The sequence below is a fragment of the Macaca mulatta genome, chromosome 7 (assembly GCF_049350105.2).
Source record: "Macaca mulatta isolate MMU2019108-1 chromosome 7, T2T-MMU8v2.0, whole genome shotgun sequence".
NCBI classification, from domain to species: Eukaryota; Metazoa; Chordata; class Mammalia; order Primates; family Cercopithecidae; genus Macaca; species Macaca mulatta.
In genome coordinates, this window is record NC_133412.1 from 95,980,263 (window position 1) to 96,002,823 (window position 22,561).

The 22,561-nt window shown below is 46.6% G+C and overlaps 1 protein-coding gene across 4 annotated transcripts; it reads right to left on the reverse strand.

Annotated features, from left to right (window-relative positions):
- Positions 1 to 1,829: 1,829 nt before the first annotated feature.
- Positions 1,830 to 22,436, reverse strand: RBM23 (RNA binding motif protein 23). Of its 4 annotated transcripts, NM_001266374.1 has the most exon segments (14): positions 2,011 to 2,877; positions 2,955 to 3,024; positions 3,121 to 3,246; positions 3,329 to 3,524; positions 5,684 to 5,749; positions 7,171 to 7,308; positions 7,390 to 7,542; positions 7,632 to 7,749; positions 7,898 to 7,951; positions 8,812 to 8,982; positions 10,974 to 11,021; positions 12,110 to 12,225; positions 14,272 to 14,347; positions 22,259 to 22,429. In NM_001266374.1, coding segments are annotated over 13 exon segments (1,326 nt in total). In that variant the 5' UTR covers positions 14,338 to 14,347; positions 22,259 to 22,429; the 3' UTR covers positions 2,011 to 2,873.
- Positions 22,437 to 22,561: the final 125 nt, after the last annotated feature.

The window sequence follows — 22,561 nt, forward strand, 5'->3', positions numbered from 1 at the left end:
TTGAAGATGGGGCTTAATACGAGGTGACTGAGTCACAAGGACAGAGCCCTCATGAACGGATTCATGTTACTATCACAGAGCAGGTTATCACGAGACAGGGCTGTTACAAAGCAAGTTTGGCCCATGGTCCCTTTGTCTCATGTACTCGTTTCTACCTTGTGCCCTTCTGCCACGGGATGACCCTCACCAGATGCAGGAACCATGCTCTTGAAATTCCCAGCCTCCAGAACTGTGAGAAATACCCCTTTTTTTTTTTTTTTGAGATGGAATCTCGCTCTTTTGCCCAGGCTGGAGTTCAGTGGCGCAATCTCAGCTCACTACAACCTCCGCCTCCTAGGTTCAAGTGATTCTCCTGTCTCACCCTCCCGAGTAGCTGGGATTACAGGCGCCCACCACCAGGCCCGGCTAATTTTTGTATTTTTAGTAGAGACAGAGTTTCACCATGTTGGCCAGGCTGGTCTCGAACTCCTGACCTCGTGATCCGCCCACCTCGGCCTCCCAAAGTGTTGGGATTACAGGCGTGAGCCACTGCACCCAGCCTACACTTCTTTTCTTTGTAAATTACTCAGTCTGTGGTATTGTTATAGAAGCAGTGAACAGACTTGGGAGCTAGAGTCCCACTGGCCGTTTATGACTCAAGTAAGCTTCAAGTATTTAAGTGATTTTGTGTTAAAAGCAACCCCAGAGGCTAACATCACTGGCTTAGAAGTCTGAGAGCTGACAAATTAAAACCTAACAGCAATTATCCATATTTTTAGCATAAGAAAGTCTTAGCATTTTGTTGCCATAGAGATCAAAAAAGGAGCCCCACAGAGCCCTGCCCCTGAATTCAGGCCTTCTCCTTTCATTTGGTCCCTAAGCTGGGTGAGACAGCCCCTCCCACCTCCTTATTATTAAGGCAGTGGTAGGTGCACCTTCCCTTTCACAAAGGTATTTCTGGAATACTCGGGACCCTAGAATTCACTGGTCCCAGGCCTGTGTTATCCCAGGCAGAGCCATATGGAAAGCAAGGGTTGCAGTGACTGACAGAGGAACAATAGTAGACATCAGGTCAGGGGAACCTGCTGTTAAACAAGACCCAAACCCCTTTGGATACTGGACTGGGACTGCTACTACAAAGAGGGTCAAAGGTAGGTAGAAAGGCCAATAGAGTTAAGAATGCTCAGCTTAGCTCTGGTACTTAACTCTTCAAGATCACAACCCCCCCACTAGAAAAAAAAAGTGTAGAATGTAGTACTGTCATAGTGCCATCTGCTGGAAAGATCAGATCTGTCATTAGGCACAGAAAAGGAGCCTGTTAAGTCTTTTTTTTTTTTTTTTTTTTTTTTTTGAGACGGAGTCTCGCTCTGTCACCCAGGCTGGAGTGCAGTGGCCGGATCTCAGCTCACTGCAAGCTCCGCCTCCCAGGTTCACGCCATTCTCCTGCCTCAGCCTCCCAAGTAGCTGGGACTACAGGCGCCTGCCACCTCGCGCGGCTAAGTTTTTGTATTTTTAGTAGAGACGGGGTTTCACTGTGTTAGCCAGGATGGTCTCGATCTCCTGACCTCGTGATCCGCCGGTCTCGGCCTCCCAAAGTGCTGGGATTACAGGCTTGAGCCACCGCGCCCGGCCGAGCCTGTTAAGTCTTAAGTCTGTCCCAGTGCTGCAACTTGGCTGTTTGGGTAATTCTGTCCAGTGGGTAGTTGGGATGGAGATAGTTAAGATGAAAATAGATGGAGAAGACAACCATAGGATCAAGAGTGTAATGCAGATACAGAATGGGAACCCCACCCAGGTGTGAGTTTTCACTTTTCTTTCTAAAGGTGGTTAAATAAATAAAAGAAACACAATGGTGTTACTAATGTTTTATATCCCTAGAAACATCATGAGTTGGGCTCATGAGAAGTTGTCAGAGAGATACATAACAAAGACCACACACAAATGGGCAACAGCCGCCACAAGGCGGCGGCTTGCCTTTTGTACAAAGTTTATATATATATATATATATATATGTATATATATTTATGTACACAGACACAAGGGTATAAAATCCAGTGAGAAGGGCTCACACATGCCCAGGTAGGGGATGGGAGCGGCTTTAATTGGCAGGGTTGAGGCCACAGTAGAGGCACACAGGAAGTGGTAGAGAGTAGCAGCCTCCCTCCACCCTCCCACCCTGGGCCAAAGGGAGGAAATGGGAGGAAGGACAAGTATACATATGAAGATGGAAGATACTGGAAAGATACACTCCACCTTTTACTAAATTTCTGAAAGCCCCTAAATGCCTGGCAGAATGGATCACTCCCATGCCTCCTAGCAAGATGCTGAGCCTACAGTAGGTCTCACCTCAAGCTGCTTCAAGCTAAGGTCTGAGGCTGGCTTCTCAATGCACATGTCCATGCTATCTCCCAGGGCCCCTGTAGCAGAAAGAGCACCTTCAAGGTTCACCCACAAACTCAGTCCTCTTGATTCAGAGGTCCTAAGGTTTTCCTTGACAGACTAAAGGGTAAAGGTACAGGAAAAGGAGAGAGGCCAGTTCCTTCAGTTAATGCCCTATGGCCTTCCCAATAGGGGAGGAATTGAGGAATCACTAAGGTGTTGGAAAGGGCAAGAAGGTAATCTCAGAGACGATACACATGGAGAAACAGGTATTCAATGCAGGTGTGGATTCTGTTCTCTTCAACTGGGGGCTTTGCTCAGCAGAGTCCATTTCCAGTGGGGCCATGGGCAGGAGCTCTTCTTGGTATCTTAAGGGTGGCCCCAATTTCCTCAGAGACAATGTCCATGCCCTCAGGATGGCTTGGTCCACAAAATGGAGAAATGGGGCCATGGAAGAGTAGATGTGAAGTGGCAGGATCCAGAAGCACAAGGAGGCAGTATGCTGTGCCACTGATTTACCTGTGGAAAGAAGTAAATGGGAATTCAAAGGAAAAAGAGTAATCAAAGACTAGAATGAGCGAAGCCCTGAGACTCACATGGTCTGGGGGGTAAAGAGGCTGGACAGCTGGAAGCACTGGGAGGCAAGGTTCAGGGCTGGACTCAGAGCTAGAACAAAGAGAGGCTGAGTGAGTGAGCAAGCACAGCACACTCCTTCTTTCCAGACCCCCAAACCTTCCCTTCCTTTCCCATGTCCAAGACTACCAGTCAGAGCTGCTGGATTCAGGGCCCCCAAGGGAACTGCTCCATTCAGTTGCAAGGCAGCAGCATGGGCAGCAGCGGCAGCAGCGGCAGCAGCAGCAGCAGTGGTTGGCAGTTGGATTCCAGAGCCTAAAAGGAAAAGGCGGGATTAAGCCCCAATCCTTGATCTAAAATTCAACCCCCTATTCTTCACCTTGTGGAGATATTTTACCTTCTGCCAGTTTTGCCATGAGCTGCAAACGTCCACCTGCTGATCCTGGATCCAGCTCCTGGTCCCCATCAGGAAAAGTGATGTCTGTGCCACCATCCAGTCGCTCAGTCACATGGCCAACCCTCATAGGTCGACCAGCAAGCTCAAAGCCATTCAACTGTTCCAGGGCCCGCCGGGCACACTCAGAATCAGAGAACTATAAGAAACCCAGGCCATGTTAGCCACCTCCTTGCCAAAGACATGCTCTCAAAGCCCCAGTAACACTCCCTAGTCCTACTATCCCAGGAAAATTATATGCTCACTGAGGTACAAACTTTTCTTTCCCAGAAAATATGACCTATGCCCATCACCTCAAAATGGTTCTCTGAAAAGGACCTTTTCCAACGAACTCAATGGCAGTCACTTTTCAATCTTCCAGCTCCGTTAAGAATCTAATAATGCAAAAGTTTATTATTGTAGGAAATCTAGTCTGACAAATTATTTCACAAATGGGTATATCAAATGGAAGACAGGCTAAGAGCCAAGGCTCCTGAGCTTTTAATTCAGTTCTCTGTACTAGTAAGTTTTAGTTCTTTTTTTTTTTTTTTTTTTTTGGTTGAGACGGAGTCTTGCTCTGTCACCCAGGCTGGAGTGCTGTGGCTGGATCTCAGCTCACTGCAAGCTCCGCCTCCCGGGTTTACGCCATTCTCCTGCCTCAGCCTCCCAAGTAGCTGGGACTACAGGCGCCCGCCACCTCGCCTGGCTAGTTTTTTGTATTTTTTTAGTAGAGACAGGGTTTCACTGTGTTCGCCAGGATGGTCTCAATCTCCTGACCTTGTGATCTGCCCATCTTGGCCTCCCAAAGTGCTGGGATTACAGGCTTGAGCCACCGCGCCCGGCCTAGTTCTTTTTTTTTTTTAGATGGAGTCCCACTCTGTCACTGAGGCTAGAGTGCAGTGGTACCATGTCAGTTCACTGCAACTTCTGTCTCCTGGGTTCAAGCAATTCTCCTGCCTCAGCCTCCCGAGTAGCTGGAATTACAGGCTCCCACCATCACACCCAGCTAGTTTTTTTATTTTTGTTTTTTTAGTAGAGATGGGGTTTCACCATGTTGGCCAGGCTGGTCTTGAACTCCTGACCTCAGGCAATTTACCCACCTTGGCCTCCCAAACTGCTGGGATTACAGGCATGAGCCACCGTGCCCGGCCAAGTTTTAGTTCTTAGTCAAGTACTAGGAATCTGGAACTCCTAATTCCAGGCTTAGGAGGGAACACACCCTAGTGCTGACAGGAAGGCAGCAAGCACATCCCGACATACACACCAGAGCTGTTAACTAAGTGACCTGCTGACCAGAAGGCCTTTACTCTCTAGTCCCTTTTATCAGCAGCACCCAGCAACACCCTGGTACAAAGAGGATTCCCAGTCTGCTGTTTGTGTAAGTGTCAAGGTTGTTGACCTAAAAGGCAACAACACAAGGGCAAAAATGCCCCACAGAAGCCTTTCCATATCTCAGTCACATAGAGAGCTAGAAAAGGTTACAAAAGTTACTTGCCACCACAGAATTGTCAACACCACAGCTAGCTTTGTTTAGCTAGCTAGCAGTATTACCTGCCTTAGGGCCTGGCATGTGGTACTGACAGTTCCTAGGCAGGTTTTACACATGGCTTGCCTTTACTGGGTATTTTTGAGGTGAGTAATTCCAATGATAGAATACAACCTATTGCCCTGTGCCCTGTGGGTAACTGTGGGGGTGTATGCTGCCTGGTTTAAGCCCAGAAAATACAAGCTTCTATCAGACTTTGTGGCTGGCAGCCAGTTCTCAGCCTGGAGTCACATGGGGCTGGAAGAACCAGTTACAGGAATTGGCAACAATTTTGTTGGAACGTTAGGAAAAGGTGAAACTTGCCCATAATTAGGTGGCCTCACTATTCTCTCCATAGTGCTACGTTAATAACTGATCCTTCTCAGTGCAGAAATTGCTTCAAATGGGGTAGCACCAGAGGGAAGCATAATTATGAGAAACATCAGCTCTATAAAGCATGTCTTTAAAAGCCCATACCTAACTTCCCTCATACCCCCAACCTTTTAGCTGCAGCCTGGTTACTATTACCCAAAGAGCCAAGCTGCAGCACCAGGGAAGCTGGCTGAACTCCTGGACACCCCCATACCAGGGCCACTGACAGAATGTAGGAGCAAAGCCAAGATCTCAAGCAATGCACTCATCTCAAGGGGTAGAAGGCTAGTCCAAGCTTCGGGCACCAGGGTTTACGGGTCATTTAGACAGGTCCTAAAGGAGGAGGATGAAGCTAAGCTGCAAAATCAGACAAGTGGACAAACACAAAGTAAAATAAAAAAATTAAAAGACTAGAGACTCACCGTGATGAAACCATAACCTTTAGAGCGGCCTGTATCTGAGTCCTTCATCAGGACAATATTATCAATCTGTAGTAGAATAGTGGAAATTATTAGTAAATTTTTGACTAGTCCCTATCTTCAATCTTTCCTACCCAGATTTTTTTTTTTTTTTTTTTTTTTTAAAGACAGAGTCTTACTCTGTTGCCCAGGCTGGAATGCAGTGGTGCAATCACTAATTTTTGTATTTTTAGCAGAGATGGGGTCTCACCACGTTGGCCAGGCTGGTCTTGAACTCCTGGGCTCAAATGATCCACCAGCCTCAGCTTCCCAAAGTTCTGGGATTACAGGAGTGAGCCACGATGATCCGCCAATACTTCTAGCTTTCTACCCAACAAATCACATATCTTTTTATTATTTTTTTTTCGGCGATAGGGTCTCACTCTGCTGCCCAAAATGGAGGGCAGTGGCACAATCATGACTTACCGTAGCCTTGATCTCCTAGGTTCAAGCAATCTTCCCGCCTTAGCCTCCCAAGTAGCTGGGACTACAGGCATAGGCCACCACACCCAGCTAATTTTTTATTTTTTGTAAAGACGAGGTTTTGCTAGGTTGCCCAGGCTGCTCTCAAATTCTCAGGCTCAAGTGATCCTCCTGCCTCAGCCTCCCAAAGTGTTGGGATTATAGACTGAGCAACAGTGCCTGGCCCAAATCTTCTTTTAAAAAGAAACAGTAGGGTGCAGTGGCTCACTCCTGTAATCCTAGCACTTTGGAAAGCTGAGCTGGGCAGGCAACATGGCAAAACCCCGTCTCCACAAAAAATACAAAAATTAGCAGGGTGTGGTGGTGCACGCCTACAGGAGGCTGAGGTGGGTGGGTCACTTGAGCCTGCGAGGTCGAGGCTGTAGTGAGCCTTGAAAAAAAAAAAAAAAGGCCACCTTTTACCAAAATATTTCTACTTTTTTTTTTTTTCCCCAAGACAAGATCTCTGTCACCCAGGCTGGAGTGCAGTGGCATGGTCTTAGTTCACTGCAGCCTCAACCTCCCTGGGCTCAGGTGATCCTCCCTCCTCAGCCTCCCAACTAGCTGAGACTACAGGCACGTGCCAACATGCCCAGCTAATTTTTGTATTTCTTGTAGAGAGAGGGTTTTGCCATGTTGCCCAGGCTGCTCTCAAGCTCCTGGGTTCAAGCAATCCACCTGCCTTGGCCTTCCAAAGTGTTGCAATTACAGGTATGAGCCACTGCACCCCGTTTCTTAATTAGTAATCTTAATCTTACCTATTAATCTTCCCTAATCTGGCCTATTATTTGATTTCATTGTGTCTAACTTATTTGTCTACCAAGCACATGAATACAGATGGAGCCAAACTTTCACAGCGAGACTCATACGCCCGTTATGATGTATGCAGCAGGTTAATCATGGCCAGGCAGAACACAGAAGTACACTCAAACACTCACCCTCCCCACTTCTTCCAGTTCCCTTCAGAGGTTTCTCTCACTTCTACTCACTTTACCAAAGGGCTCAAAGATGCCCCGGAGCATGTCTTCAGTGATATTGAAGTGCAGGGAACCCACATAGAGGCGCATTGGTCCACCACTGCCCTTTTGCAGGTTGTTGGCCATGGCTGCCAGTCGGTTTTTCTCTGCCTGGGGAAGGAGGAAATGATGGGTCATGTCCCACGCTCCCTCTCCCCTTAAAATCTTATGTCTGTTTCTCAGCCTGCTCACCTGTGAAGCCTGTACAATGATAGGCACTCCCAGCAACCGCTGCCCAGTCAGCCCAATGGCCAGTGGCACAGACTGGATTTCACAGAATTCCACATAGGCAATGCCCTTAGAACGACGTGAGTTCCGATCTGAGATGATACGTACATCGCGAACCTATCCAGGACACAAAAGAAATCCTGAATTGGGCATAAAGGGAGATAGAAGCTAAGCTACTCAGAAGAAAACTAAGGTGGGAGGGTTACCTTGCCTACAGCAGAGAAAAAGTCCTCCAGATCTCGAGGCCGAATGCGGGCAGCTAACTGCATACAGAAAACCGTGCGGGCATCACGCTCCTCAGGACTCAGATTATCAACTGGCTCCCTAAAGAGTGAAATGTATTGAGACCAGCCCTTTGAATACCTGGTCATTGTTCTCCAACTAACCCTCAAGTACTACGCATTCCTGTTATTTGGCTCAAATAACCTTTTACTCATACCTCACAATCCCTAAAAAAGTGTTATCAACTCACCTGACTGGACTCTTCTCTCTGAAATGAGGACTCTTACTGTGTCCATATCTATAACTGAAGAATAGAGAAAAACAAAAGGTGAAACCTTATTCTCATTGGTCCAATGCTGGGTCTTCCATGGTGAGAAAACCAGATTCCAGTATTTCATCTCATTTTATTTTTATTTTTTATTTATTTATTTTTGAGACGGAGTCTCGCTCTGTCGCCCAGGCTGGAGTGCAGTGGCCGGATCTCAGCTCACTGCAAGCTCCACCTCCCGGGTTTACGCCATTCTCCTGCCTCAGCCTCCCGAGTAGCTGGGACTACAGGCGCCCGCCACCTTGCCCGGCTAATTTTTTGAATTTTTTAGTAGAGACGGGGTTTCACCGTGTTAGCCAGGATGGTCTCGATCTGCTGACCTCGTGATCTGCCCATCTCGGCCTCCCAAAGTGCTGGGATTACAGGCTTGAGCCACCGCGCCTGGCCATATTTTTATTTTTTTTAAGACAGTGTTTCCGCTGTCACCCAGGCTGGACTGCAGTGGCGCCATCTTGGGTCACTGCAACCTCTGCCTCCCAGGCTCAAGCTATCCTCCCACCTCAGCCTCCTTGTGTAGCTAAGATTACAGACACACATGACCACATCTAGCTAATTTTTGCATTTTTCGTAGAGGCAGGGTTTCGCCATGTTGCCCTGGCTGGTCTCAAACTCCTGGGGCCAAGTGATCTTCTGGCCTCAGCCTCCCAAAGTGCTGGGATTACAGGCATGAGCCACCATGCCCAACAGTGAATTTTGAATACCGACCCTTTATGTGCCTAAGTATCCTGCCAATCGCAATGTGTTATAATAAGCACCCTCAAGCAGGGTTCATAGTGCATTTGTTGTTTTATCCATATTATTATACCAAGGTGAATCTTATTAGCAAAAAGTGATACCCAGCGGCAAGTGGAGGACTCCTGTAGCTCACACGATCCTGTCGACGGTCCCGACTTCGCAACTCACTACTATGTCGACGATCCCAGCTACGGCTACGGTGACGACGCTGCCGATCTCGACTTCGGCTCCGACTGTTTCTCCGTCTATACCGATCCCGATCTCGACTACGACTACAGATGGAAACAACTATAGTCAGGCCCACATCATGTTTAGGCCAACAACCAAGTGCATATACAACAGTGGTCCCATACGATTATAATGGTGCTGAAAAGTTCCTATAACCTAGAGATGTTACAGCCGCTGTCATGTCGTAACGTATTACTTATGTTTGCGGTGATGCTGGTGTAAACCAAACTACTATCTATTGCACTCCCAGTTGTATAAAAGTACAGCACATCCGATTATGTACAAAGTGGATCTCATGAAAATAGAAAGTAGACTAGTGTTTACTAGAGGCCTGGAAGGATGGAGGGATAGGGGGTGTGGGTGGAATGAACAGAAGTAGATTAATGGGTACAAATATATCATTAATTAGAAAAAATAAGACCCAGGGCTGGGCGCGGTGGCTCATGCCTGTAATCCTAGAACTTTGCGAGGCCAAGGTGGGCAGATCACCTGAGGTCGAGAGTTCAAGATCAGCTTGACCGACATGGAGAAACCCCGTCTCTACTAAAAATACAAAATTAGGCCGGGTGTGGTGGCTCACGCCTGTAATCCCAGCACTATGGGAAAACGAGGCGGGTGGATCACTTGAGGTCAGGAGTTCCAGACCAGTCTGGCCAACATGGTGAAACTCCATCTCTACCAGAAATACAAAATTAGCCAGGCATGGTGGCACGTGACTGTAATCTCAGCTACTTGGGAGGCTGAAGCAGGAGAACTGCTTAAACCTGCGAGATGGAGGTTGCAGTGAGCCGACATCGTGCCACTGCACTCCATCCTGGGCAACAGAGTAAGACTCTGTCTCTTAAAAAAAAAAAAAAAAGACATTAAACGTTAGCCAGGCATGGTGGCACATGCCTGTAATCCCAGCTACTCAGCAGGCTACGGCAGGAGAATCACTTAAACCCGGGAGGCGGAGGCTACGGTGAGCCAAGATCGCACCACTGCACTCCAGCCTGAGCAACAAGAGCAAAACTCCGTCTTAAAAAAAAAAAAAAAAAAGGAAAAAGAAAAAACAAGACCCAGTGTTCAACAGATCAGTAGGGTTATTACTACAATGTACAACAATCTATTATACATTTCAAAATAGCTAGTAGAGAATAATTTGAACGTTTCCTAGCATAATGAAAAGATAAATATTTAAGTCAAGGATATCTCAAGTACACTGATTTGATCTTTACAAATTATATGTATTAAATTTCACACATATCAGAAACTACACACATCTATTATGCATTAAAATTGTTTAAAAATAAAACAATTATGTACAGTATATACTTCATGATAAAAAATAAAGATGTTACTGATTCGTGTATTTACTACACTTATCATCATCATTCTAGAATATATTACTTCTACTTACAAAAAAATGTTAACTATAGAACAGAGGCGGGTCCTTCAGGAGGTGTTCCTAAAGAAAGCATTGTTATAGCAGAGTACAACTCTATGTGTATTAATGCCCTTGAAGACCTTCCAGTGGGACAAGATGCAGAGGTGAAACACCCTCTGCAGGCCTAGGTTCATGTGTCTTTGTGTCGTAGTTTTCAACAATAACAATAATGTTTAAAAAGTAAAAGACAAAAAAAAGTTAAAAGTAGAAAAAAGCTTATAGAATAAGGACAAAAAGAAAATTTGCCGAGTTGTACAATGTGTTTGTGTTTTAAGCCAAATGTTTTATTAATTTTTTTTTTTTTTTTTTTTTTTGAGACAGGTCCTCAATCTGTTGCCCAGGCTAGAGTTTAGTGTTACAATCTCGGCTCACTGCAACCTCAAACTCCTGGGCTCAAGCAATCCTCCAGCCTTAGCCTGCCAAGTAGCTGGGAGTACAAATATGTACCACCACAGCTGGGTAATTTTTTAATTGTTTGTAGAGATAGGATTTTGCTATGTTGCCCAGGCTGGTTTGGAACTCCTGGCCTCAAGTGGTCCTCCCCGCCTTGGCTTCCAAAGTGCTAGGATTAAAGATATGAGCCACTGTGCCTGGCCCAGAATTACTGACCTGCGCTTTCTATCCCTGCTTTTACTATGGCTCCGACTCCTCTTCTTCCTGTGAAAGAGAGTACATTCTTTTTTTTTTTTTTTAAATTTTGAGAAAGAGTCTCGCTCTGTCGTGCAGTGGTGCAATCTCGGCTCACTGCAACCTCTGCCTTCCAGGTTTGAGCGATCCTCCTGCCTTAGCCTCCTGAGTAGCTGGGATTACAGGCATGTACCATCACGCCCAGCTAATTTTTTATATTTTTAGTAGAGACAAGGTTTCGCTATGTTGGCCAGGCTCATCTTGAACTCCTGGCCTCAAGTGATCCACCGCCTCAGCCTTCCAAAGTGCTGGGATTACATGCGTGAGCACCACGCCAGGTCAGGAGTGTAAATTCTTAAAGAGAAGGTTTCGTTATTGCTGCCAAAGAAAAGGAATTACAGTAAGGCCAGAATGAAACAGAAAGCATGGAAAGGCCAAAGCCCCGAAGATGATCCAGCAGTAGTTCACAGCAACTGCACAATACCAACTTACAGCCCTGAAAGCTGTCAGGCATCTAAAGAGGCCATTTTCCCCCTAATGCCAAGCAAAACCTGGTGTTTCCAAATCAGGGGTCCTCTTGAATTTTTTGTTTGTTTGAGACAGAGTCTCACTCTGTTTCTCAGGCTGGAGTGCAATGGTGCAATCTCGGCTCTCTACAACCTCCGCCTCCTAGGTTCAAACAATTCTCCTACCTCAGCCTCCTGAGTAGCCGGGATTACAGGCGCCTGCCACCACGCGCAGCCAATTTTTGTATTTTTAGTAGAGACGGGGTTTCACCATGTCGGTCAATCTGGTCTCGAACTCCTGACCTCAGGTGATCCACCCACCTTGGCCTCCCAAAGTGCTGGGATTACAGATGTGAGCCACCACGCCTGGCCCCTCTTGCTATTTTATTCAAATGAAGTATATTGATGCTAGGACTAATCCACAAATCTACACTGGAAAGTGAAGACTAGATAAATAAATCAAGTCACCATTATTCTCATGACCTAAGTGGAGCCATTACTAAAAGTCAGCACTCTTAACAGAAACGATCTCCCTATTCTGGTTATTTTTCCAATGGACAAAACTGTTTCCCTTCCCCAAGGTGCCAACCCATTTCTTCCTCCCACACTCACTTGCTTGTCTCCCCGATGGTGCTGCTTCCACTGGTCCCACTGTTGCCACTGTTGCTGGTGCTGCTGGTGGTATTGCTAGGATAATCCTTTTTAACTTCTTTCCTTTGTTGCTCATCCTGAGGCATTCACCAGGAAAATGTCACAAGGTATAAGGTGGCAGACACACAGATTCCAATGGGCAAAGGGAACAAAGGTGGACAAGGAAGAAATCGAAGCACTTGATTAGCCAGATTTTGAGCACCCTTATTTCCTAACAAAGGGAGTAAGAGAGGAATCAAGAAACTACCTAAAAGGAAGAGATCAGCATGACAGATTTTGATGTCAAACTTTGGTTACCCCCAACATCTGCTCCACTGACATTTCCCAGAGAGTTACAAATTGGTGCTAGGCTGGGCGCGGTGGCACCTATCTGTAATCCCAGCACTTTGGGAGGCCAAGGCAGGCGGATCACCTGAGGTCAGGAGTTCCAGACCAGCCTGACCAACATGGAGAAACCCCATCTCTATTAAAAATACAAAATTAGGCCAGGCGCAGTGGCTCACGCCTGTAATCCCAGCACTTTGGGAGGCTGAGGTGGGTGGATCACGAGGTCAGGAGATCAAGACCATCCTGGCTAACACAGTGAAACCCCATCTCTACTAGAAATACAAAAAATTAGCCGGGCGTGGTGGCGGGCGCCTGTAGTCCCAGCTACTCAGGAGGCTGAGGCAGGAGAATGGCGTGAACCCGGGAGGCAGAGCTTGCAGTGAGCCGAGATCGCGCCACTCACTCCAGCCTGGGTGACAGAGCAAGACTCCGTCTCAAAAAAAAAAAAAAAAAAAAAAAAAAAATTAGTCAGGCGTGATGGCAATGCCTGTAATCCCAGCTACTTGGGAGGCTGAGGCAGGAGGAGAATCGCTTGAACCCGGGAGGCCGAGGTTGTGGTAAGCTGAGAACGCGCCACTGCACTCCAGCCTGGGCAACGAGTGAAACTCCGTCTCCAAAAAAAAAAAAAAGAAAAGGAAAGAAAAAAAGAAAGGTGGGGGAGGGAGAAGGAGGGAGGGATGGCAGGAGAGGGCAGAGGGAGGGAAAAGCAAGCAAGCAAGCAAGCAAGAAAATTGGTGTTAAGTGGGCCAGGTGCAGTGGCTCACTCCTGTAATCCCCGCACTTTGGGAGGCCACGGCAGGCAGATCCCTTGAGCCCAGGAGTTCGAGACCAGCCCAGGCAACACAGCAAGACTGTCTCTATAAAAAGTATATTAAAAAAGAAACTGGGACAGGCGCAGTGGCTCACACCTGTAATCCCAGCACTTTGGAAGACCAAGGTGGGTGGATCATGAGGTCAGGAGATCGAGACCATTCTGGCCAACATGGTGAAACCCCAATTCTACTAAAAATACAAAAATTAGCGGGGCATGGTGGCTTTTGCCTATAATCCTAGCTAGTTGGGAGGTTGAGGCATGAGAATCGCTTGAACCCAGAAGGTGGAGGTTGCAGTGAGCCAAGATCACACCACTGCACTCCAGCCTGGCGACAGAGCAAGACTCTGTCTCAAAAGAAAAAAAAAGAAAAAAAGGAATTGGTGCTAGGTCTGAGGTACAGTGACTTTCTACTGTGTCACTTCGAGTTTTGAGCAAAGCACAGATACCATCACCACATTATGTGCCCACCCCGGTTTCTGGTCCTCTCTAAAAGTATGGCTCTTAACCACAGTCTCCAGCAAAGCTTACTAAGACTATGCCTTTTATGATTAGTTATTGTACATAATAAATAAGCAGGGAAAGAGGATTTATAAAATGCTGAAAGTTGAAAGTTGCCGGGCGCGGTGGCTCAAGCCTGTAATCCCAGCACTTTGGGAGGCCGAGACGGGCGGATCACGAGGTCAGGAGATCGAGACCATCCTGGCTAATATGGTGAAACCCCGTCTCCACTAAAAAATACAAAAAACTAGCCGGGCGAGGTGGCGGGTGCCTGTAGTCCCAGCTACTCGGGAGGCTGAGGCAGGAGAATGGCGGGAACCTGGGAGGCGGAGCTTGCAGTGAGCTGAGATCTGGCCACTGCACTCCAGCCTGGGCGACAGAGCGAGACTCCGTCTCAACAAAAAAAAAAAGAAAGTTGAAAGTCATGATCGACAACTACTCTTTCTTATTAACCCAATTCCAGGAGTGAGGTGGAAAATATTACCTCTTCTTTTTTATAGGGAGCTTCCAGCATGGCCTCAATCACTATATCAAAGTCATCAGATGCCATCCTGTCAGATCTGGGGAGAGGATATTAATATGTAAGAACCTGTTTTATATTTTTCCTCCCTTTCCAGCACCACACATTTCTTTCCCCCTCCAAGAAGAAGACTTCAGGATATACAGATTTCAGTTCTGTTTCTTGAACTGCAGAGAAACCTTACCAGCTGTCACTTACTCTTAGATTTATTTTTACATCCTATAGATCTGAACTAGTTCTGCTTTGTGGCTTGGAATAGTCAAAGATAGGCCAGGTGCGGTGGCTCACACCTGTAATCCCAGCACTTTGGGAGGCCAAGGCGGGCAAATCACCTGAGGTCAGGAGTTTGAGACCAGCCTGGCCAACATGGCGAAAACCTGTCTCTATCAAAAATATAAAAATTAGCTGGGTGTGGTGGCACATGCCTATAATCCCAGCTACTCAGGAGGCTGACGCAGGAGAATCACTTGAACCCAAAAGGTGGAGGTTGCAGTGAGCCAAGATCGTGCCACTGTACTCCAGCCTGGGCAGCAGTGTATGACCGTGTCTCAAAAACAAAACAAACAAAAACACAAAAATAATACAAAAAAAAAAAAGTCAAGGATATAGAGGGAAACAACACCTAGGAAGAAACAAAATACCGATCCTGTTCTATGAAGAGAAAATGATGGTAGTCAAAACTACTGTTCACTACAAAATGGACATTTGGTCTCCACTCTACTGTTCAAAATTCTGAACAAATACCTGGTTTAAACTTAAATAATAAAAATAGGCCTGGCTGCTACAGATGTGAGAAAAATACAAAAAGAAAAAATAATAAAAAAATATAGGCACATTATTTCCAATAAAAAGGTAAAGAGGCAAGACTAAAAATTAGAAGCAAGTCAAAGCAACATCAAAATGCAGATTTGCCCTAAGGTCTTCCTCTCTGCATACCCCGAACACCAATAATTAGGGCCTTATCCCTAAGCATTTTCTATCTAATATCAACTATAGCTTAGGTAACTCAGAAATATGATTAAGACAGGCTCGACCAATCCCATTTTGAAACCTTTCTCTGGTAGGCAAGGTAAAATGTGCCTCCCCGAAGCTCTCACATCTAGAAACTGCCTTTCCCCAGGCTGTCTACCATCAGTTTGTCAAATAAGAAAAACAGAAAATACCAAAGAAAACCAATAGGATAAATTATTCAAATGTTATTGGTCTGGAATTATCAACCCACACATGGATGAATCTCAAAATAATTACACGGAGTGACAGAAACCAACCCCCCACAAGCCCCCCCAAAAGTGCACAATGAACAATTCCATTTATATAAAATTCTAAAAAATGCAAACTAGGTCAGGCGCGGTGGCTCACACCTGTAATCCCAGCACTTTGGGAGACCGAGGCAGGCGGATCACGAGGTCAAGAGATCGAGACCATCCTGGCCAACATGGTGAAACCCCGTCTCTACTAAAAATACAAAAATTAGCTGGGCATGGTGGCGTGCACCTGTAGACCCAGCTACTCAGGAGGCTGAGGCAGGAGTATCGCTTGAACCCGGGAGGCAGAGGTTGCAGTTAGCCGAGATCATGCCACTGCACTCCAGCCTGGAGACAAAGCGAGACTCAGTCTCCAAAATAAAAAGCAAACTAATCACTGTATCAACTATATCAAAAAAAGCAGAAAGCAGAACAAGGGTTGCCTAGGGATAGGAGTGAGGGGAAGGACTAGGAGAAAAGGATTTTAAAAGGGCACAAGAAAAACTTTGGGGCCAGGAGTTGTGGCTCACACCTGTAATCCCAGCTACTGTGGGAGGCCAAGACACGTGGATCATCTGAGTTCAGGAGTCCAAGACCAACCTGACCAATATGGTGAAACCTCATCTTTACTAAAAATACAAAAATTAAGGCTGGGTGCGGTCATGAGGAGTTTGAGAGCAGCTGGCCAATATGGTTAAACCCCATCTCTACTAAAAATACAAAAAATTAGCCAGGCGTGGTGGCACACACCTGTAGTCCCAGCTACTTGGGAGGCTGAAGCATAAGAACTGCTTGAACTCCGAAGGTGGAGGTTGCAATGAGCCAAGAATGCACCACTGTGCTCCAGCCTGGGTGACAGAACGAGATTCTATCTCAAAAAAAAAAAAAACAAAAAAACAAAAAAATACAAAACTTAGCCAAGCTTGGTAGCACATGCCTATAATCCCAGCTACCTGGGAGGCTAAGAAAGGAGAATTGCTTGAACCCAGGAAGCGGAAGTTGCAGCCGAGATCGCACCATTGCAATTCAGACTGGGTGACAGACCATGACTCTGTCTCTAAAAAAAAAAAAAATTGCCAGGCATGGAGGCTCACACTTATAATCCCAGCACTCTGGGAGGCCAAGGCAGGCGCATCATGAGGTCAAGAGATCAACACCACCCTGGCCAACGTGGTAAAACCCTGTCTCTACTAAAAATACAAAAATTAGCTGGGTGTGGTGGCACGCACCTGTAGTCCCAGCTACTGGGGAGGCTGAGGCAGGGGAATCGCTTGAACCCAGGAGACAGAGGTTGCAGTGAGCCAAGATGGTGCCACTGCGCTCCAGCCTGGCGACAGAGCAAGACTCCATCTCAAAAACAAAAACAAAAACAAATTAGCCAGGTGTGGTGGCAAGTGCCTGTAATCCCAGCTACTCAGGAGGCTGAAGCATAAGAACTGCTTGAACCCAGAGAGCACAGGTTGCAGTGAGCCAAGATCATGCCATTGTACTCCAGCCTGGATGACAAGCGAGACTGTCTCAAAAAAACAAACAAACAAATCTTTGGGAGTGACGGTTTCATGGGTGTTTAACATATCAAAACGTATGAAAGTGTACACTTTAATGTATACAGTTTAATTGTGTGCCCATTAAATGTACATCATGCTTTTAAAAAAAAAAAAACCAAAACCTGAGGAATTTGTATGCAAGGAGACTATCATAATCAGACCTTTTCATAACTGTAAGAACTTTGTTGGCCAGGCGTGGTGGCTCACCCTGTAATCCCAGTACTTTGGGAGGCCGAGGCGGGTGGATCACCTGAGGTCAGGAGTTCAATACCAGCCTGACCGGTATGGTGAAACCCCATCCCTATTAAAGATACAAAAATTAGCCGGGCATGGTGGCAGGCACCTGTAGTCCCAGCTACTCAAGAGGCTAAAACAGGAGAATCGCTTGAACCTGGGAGGCGGAGGTTGCAGTGAGCTGAGATCACACCACTGCACTCCAGCCTGGGCTGACAGAGTAAGACTCCATCTCAAAGAAAAAAAAAAGAACTTCGTCCTTTTTAAAGCAGCTAATGCACTATGCAACACTGCTGCCCTGGCTGCCCTAAGAGTCCAAATCCTATTTTGACAACTTAGTAAGTATAATCATTACAACTATGATTCTATGATTTACAGTACCTACAACTGCTAGACACTGTGTTAAGCATGTTATGGAGAGATAAGATACTTAAGAAAAAAATTACTTGGAGTCAAATTTAAGGCTTAATATGGAAATCAAACCCAAATCAAATCAGTATACATAAAAACCAGTGAACTCAATTTCTTTTTTTTTTGAGATGGAGTTTTGCTCTTCTTGCCCAGGCTGGAGTACAATGGCACAATCTCGGCTCACTGCAACCTCTGCCTCCCAGGTTCAAGCAACTCTCTTGCCTCAGCCTCCCGAGTAGCTGGGATTACAGGCATGTGCCACCATGTCCAGCTAATTTTGTATTTTTAGTAGAGACCAGGTTTCTCCGTGTTGGTCAGGCTGGTCTCGAACTCTCGACCTCAGGTGATCCGACCACCTTGCCCTCCCAAAGTGCTGGAATTACAGGCATGAGCCCCATGCTCGGCCTTTTTTTTTTTTTTTTTTTTTGAGAGGGAGTCTCACTCTGTTGCCCAGGCTGGAGTGCAGTGGCATGATCTCAGCTCACTGCAACCTCTGCCTCCCAGGTTCAAGCGATTCTCCTGTCTCAGCCTCCCAAGTAGCTGGGATTACAGGTATGTGCCACCACGTCCGGCTAATTTTGTATTTTTAGTAGAGTCCAGATTCTCCATGTTGGCCGGGCTGGTCTGGAACTCCAGAGCTCAGGTGATCCGCCCACCTCAAGCGTCCGAATTACGGGCGGGCGTGAGTCAACGCGTCCGGGTTTTTTTTTTTTTTTGAGAGGGAGTCTCACTCTGTTGCCCATACTGGAGTGCAATGGCACGATCTCGGCTCACGCCAACCTCTGCCTCCCAGGTTCAAGCGATTCTCCTGCCTCAGGCTCCTGAGTAGCTGGGATTACAGGTGCCTGCCACTATGCACCCACTAATTTTTTTATTTTTAGTAGAGACGGAGTTTCACCATGTTGGCCAGGCTGGTCTCAAACTCCAGACCTCAGGTGATCTGCCTGTCTCAGCCTCCCAGTGCTGGGATTACAGGCGTGAGCCACTGTGCCCAGCCTTCTACTTTTTGTAATAACACTTTATATTTATTTAGTAATCAAAGGTAACAAATGCTGCAGACAGGTAATATATGATTCATACCCAAATTTTTTTTTTTTTTTTTTTTTTTTGGTTGAGACAGAGTCTTGCTTTGTCGCCCAGCCTGGAGTGCAGTGGCCGGATCTCAGCTCACTGCAAGCTCCGCCTCCCGGGTTTACGCCATTCTCCTGCCTCAGCCTCCTGAGTAGCTGGGACTACAGGCGCCCACCACCTCGCCCGGCTAGGTTTTTGTATTTTTTAGTAGAGACGGGGTTTCACCGTGTTAGCCAGGATGGTCTCGATCTCCTGACCTTGTGATCCGCCCGTCTCGGCCTCCCAAAGTGCTGGGATTACAGGCTTGAGCCACCGCGCCCGGCCCATACCCAAATTTTTTAAGACTAAAGTTTTTTGAACTGCTAAAAGTCATACATAGCTCAAGGGCTGGGCAGAGGGGGTGGCTCGCGCAATCTCTGCACTTTGGGAGGCTAAGGCTGGAGAATGGCTTGAGGCCAGGTCAAAATCAGCCTCGGCAACACAGTGAGGTCCCATTTTTACAAAAAATATAAAAATTAGCTCGGCACGGTGGTGCGTGCCTGTAGTCCCAACTACTCGAGAGCCTGAAATGGAAGGATTGCTTGAACCCAGGAAGTTGAGGCTGCAGTGAACTGTGATCATGCCACTGCAATCCAACCTATGCAGCAGATTGAGATTCTGTCTCAATCTCCAAAACAGAAAAGGTCACACAGCTCAAATGGAGGAACTAATTTTTTTTTTTTGAGACAGGGTTTCACTCTGTTGCCCAAGCTGGAGTGTAGTGTTGCCATCTCAGCTCACCGTAACCTCTGCCTCTCTAGCTCAAGCAGTCCTCTAACCTCAGCCTCCCAAGTTGCTGGGACCACAGGTGGGCACTACCATACCAGGCTAACTTTTCATATTTTGGGGGATTTTTTGGGTAGAGACATGGTCTCACTATGTTGCCCAGGCTGGTCTCAAACTCCTGGACTCAAGAGATCCACCCACCTTAGCCTCCCAAAATGCTGGGATTACATCCGGCCAGAGGAGCTAATTCCTGATCACAAAGGTTTTCTGACTTCAAATCTAATGTTATATTATATCACGTTACTTCTCATATGGTTTGTAATTAACTTCAAAGGAAAAAAAAAAAAGACACCATGGAGTATACCAAGGTATCTACTTTTAAATATATACTCACTGAACATGAATGTTCTTCTGATAGGTTTTTCAAAATAATCAGTCCCATTAGCTAAACCTCATTGTGAGTCTCCTATATCTCAGGCATGTACAGTGTATGCTTAAATGTATTAGGCTAATATACACTACCTTGTTCACTATGGGAAAATGGTTCTAAAAAGAAAAGTTTGTTTTTTTTTTTTAAAACAGAGTTTCACTCTTGTTGCCCAGGCTGGAGTGCAATGGCGCAATCTCGGCTCACTGCAACCTCTACCTCCCAGGTTCAAGCAATTCTCCTGTCCCAGCCTCCTGAGTAGCTGGGATTACAGGCATGCACCACCACACCCCGCTAATGTATTTTTAGTAGAGACGGGGTTTCTCCATGTTGGTCAGCTTGGTCTCGAACTCCTGACCTCAGGTTATCCACCTGCCTCGGCCTCCCAGAGTGCTGGGATTACAGGCATGAGCCACCGAGCCCGACTTAAAAAGAAAAGTTTTTGATACTCAAGCTGTTTCAGTCATTTTGGCTGCCAAGTCTACACAAATTTTCTGTTATAAACTATTTTTTACAATCTGCCTTTTCCCCTCCAAATGAAATGCTTGATTTCAAGAACTGCTCATTGTTGAGTGCTAATGCAGCGTAAGGAACAACTTAACACACACACTAAAACTTTCACTTAAGTTTACAAGCCTCTACAAATAAACCTCTATGTAAAAAGTTTTCACTCAGAAACAAATACATCTATTTAAGCAGACATATACAACACAGTATTTTGAAACTTGCAATCTTACTGGGTTTAGTGTCTTTCTAGAAGTCCTAAAAGCAATAAGGTAGCAAACACTATGCATTTTCAGGCTGGCAGTTTTTTCCTTTTTTTTTTTTTTTTTTTTTGTATTTTTAGTAGAGATGGGGTTTCACCGTGTTAGCCAGGATGGTCTCAATCTCCTGACCTCGTGATCCGCCCGTCTCGGCCTCCCAAAGTGCTGGGATTACAGGCATGAGCCACCGCGCCCGGCCCAGGCTGGTAGTTTTCAAACTCTCTCTTCATGTCCCAACTTATGGGTCAAGGTCCACTCAATCTCATCCACATACAGAGTATCGTGTTTTCTTCCATCCTGCTCCAAAAACAGCATTAGAGACCCACAATCACATCAGTTCCTAGACCTCGTCACAGCACAAGCCAGCAGGTAGACCCCACTGCTAAAGGAGCAGAGAGAACCACTGTCAGACCAATTCGGGAAGAATTCACGAAAAGCTGGAGCCCCAAGGGTGACGGCAGCGCCATCTCTTGGGTCTGATCACTGAGCTGAGCACAAACACCTACAAACTGAAGGCAGTTTAATAAAAAAGAGGAACAATGAGACAAAAACTACTTGAAGGACTGCCCACCCCATGTTGTGTAGCTTTAAAAAATGGTCCTATAAAACGGGCGCGGTGGCTCACGCCTGTAATTTCAGCACTTTGGAAGGCCGAGGCGGGCGGATCACCTGAGGTCAGGAGTTCGAGGTCAGCCTGGCTAACATGGCGAAACCCCATCTCTATTAAAAATACAAAAATTAGCCGGGCATTGTGGCGGGCGCCTGTAATCCCATCTACTCGGGAGGCTGAGGCAGGGGAATCGCTTGAACCCGGGAGACAGAGGCTGCAGTGAGCCGAGATCGCCCCATTCCACACTCCAGCCTGGGTGACAGAGCGAGACTCCGCCTCAAAAAAAAAAAAAAAAAGCTCCTATAGGCAACCAACTGGCACAATCTCTGCGGGAGCCAGTGTCCCAGAGCTCAATCTTCATATGTGGCCTCATCATACGCCTACTGGAATGAGTGCTTGAAAAAGTTAAAAGGGAAAAGCCCATAAAGCTCAACATAGTGAACATGAATCTTCGACAGACTAGAGATTGAGGAAGAAAGCTCAATTCCCTTCTCTCTCTCTGAATAGTGGTGCGAGTGGCTGAAACTGATGATGTGTGTCCTCTCAGGCCGCAGAGGGTCGATGCTCCCTTTCCAGCGTGGGCGACCCTAAGTGTCACGGCTGCAGGGACCCAGAAAAAAAAATCACAGAATTCTAGAAACCGCATCTTTATCGGTGCAGGATACAGCCACGAGGGTGCCCACCTCTAAAGTCGTGCCAGTGGGCTACATTTAAGTAGCTAACACTTCCAGGTCAAAACAAAGGTTTTTTTTAACGTTAAAAGTTCCCCTGAATCTCTTCGTGACGCTATTTTCTGCCCGTGACGTCAGGGGGAGGCGCCGTGCAGCAACGTCACGCATGGTGACGTCTGGTGGGGACCAGGTTTTGGGGTTTCTCACCAGTTCCGGTTCCCCGCAGGGGGGTCCCGGTTCTCTCCGTTCCTTTGGGTATGTTGTGGGGAGTGAAGCTCGGATATTTCCTAGAGTCTAGGCAAGAAAAGCAGCAATGCAGGTACGGCTACTCCTCTTCCCGCAAAATGGCGACACCTCCGCCGTCTTCCAGAACCTTCCCCAATCTGCGCATGCGCTAAGACACCCCAGCGTTGGCAGTAACCTCGCTGGTTTCGCGGCAACCGTCCAAAGTACGGGTTCTCATTGGCTAACGTCCTAAGTATGGGTGGAGCAAACTCAACTGCGTCTTAG

Excerpts from the sequence above, each read along its gene's own strand:
- RBM23 (XM_077938408.1), bottom strand. The coding sequence starts at position 14,337 with ATGGCATCTGATGACTTTGATATAGTGATTGAGGCCATGCTGGAAGCT. Across the intron at positions 12,226-14,271 it reads CTCCCTATAAAAAAGAAGAG|GATGAGCAACAAAGGAAAGA; the intron begins GTAATATTTTCC and ends TGAATGCCTCAG. Across the intron at positions 3,025-3,120 it reads GAATCCAGCAGCTCTGACTG|CTCTGAGTCCAGCCCTGAAC; the intron begins GTAGTCTTGGAC and ends TCTTTGTTCTAG.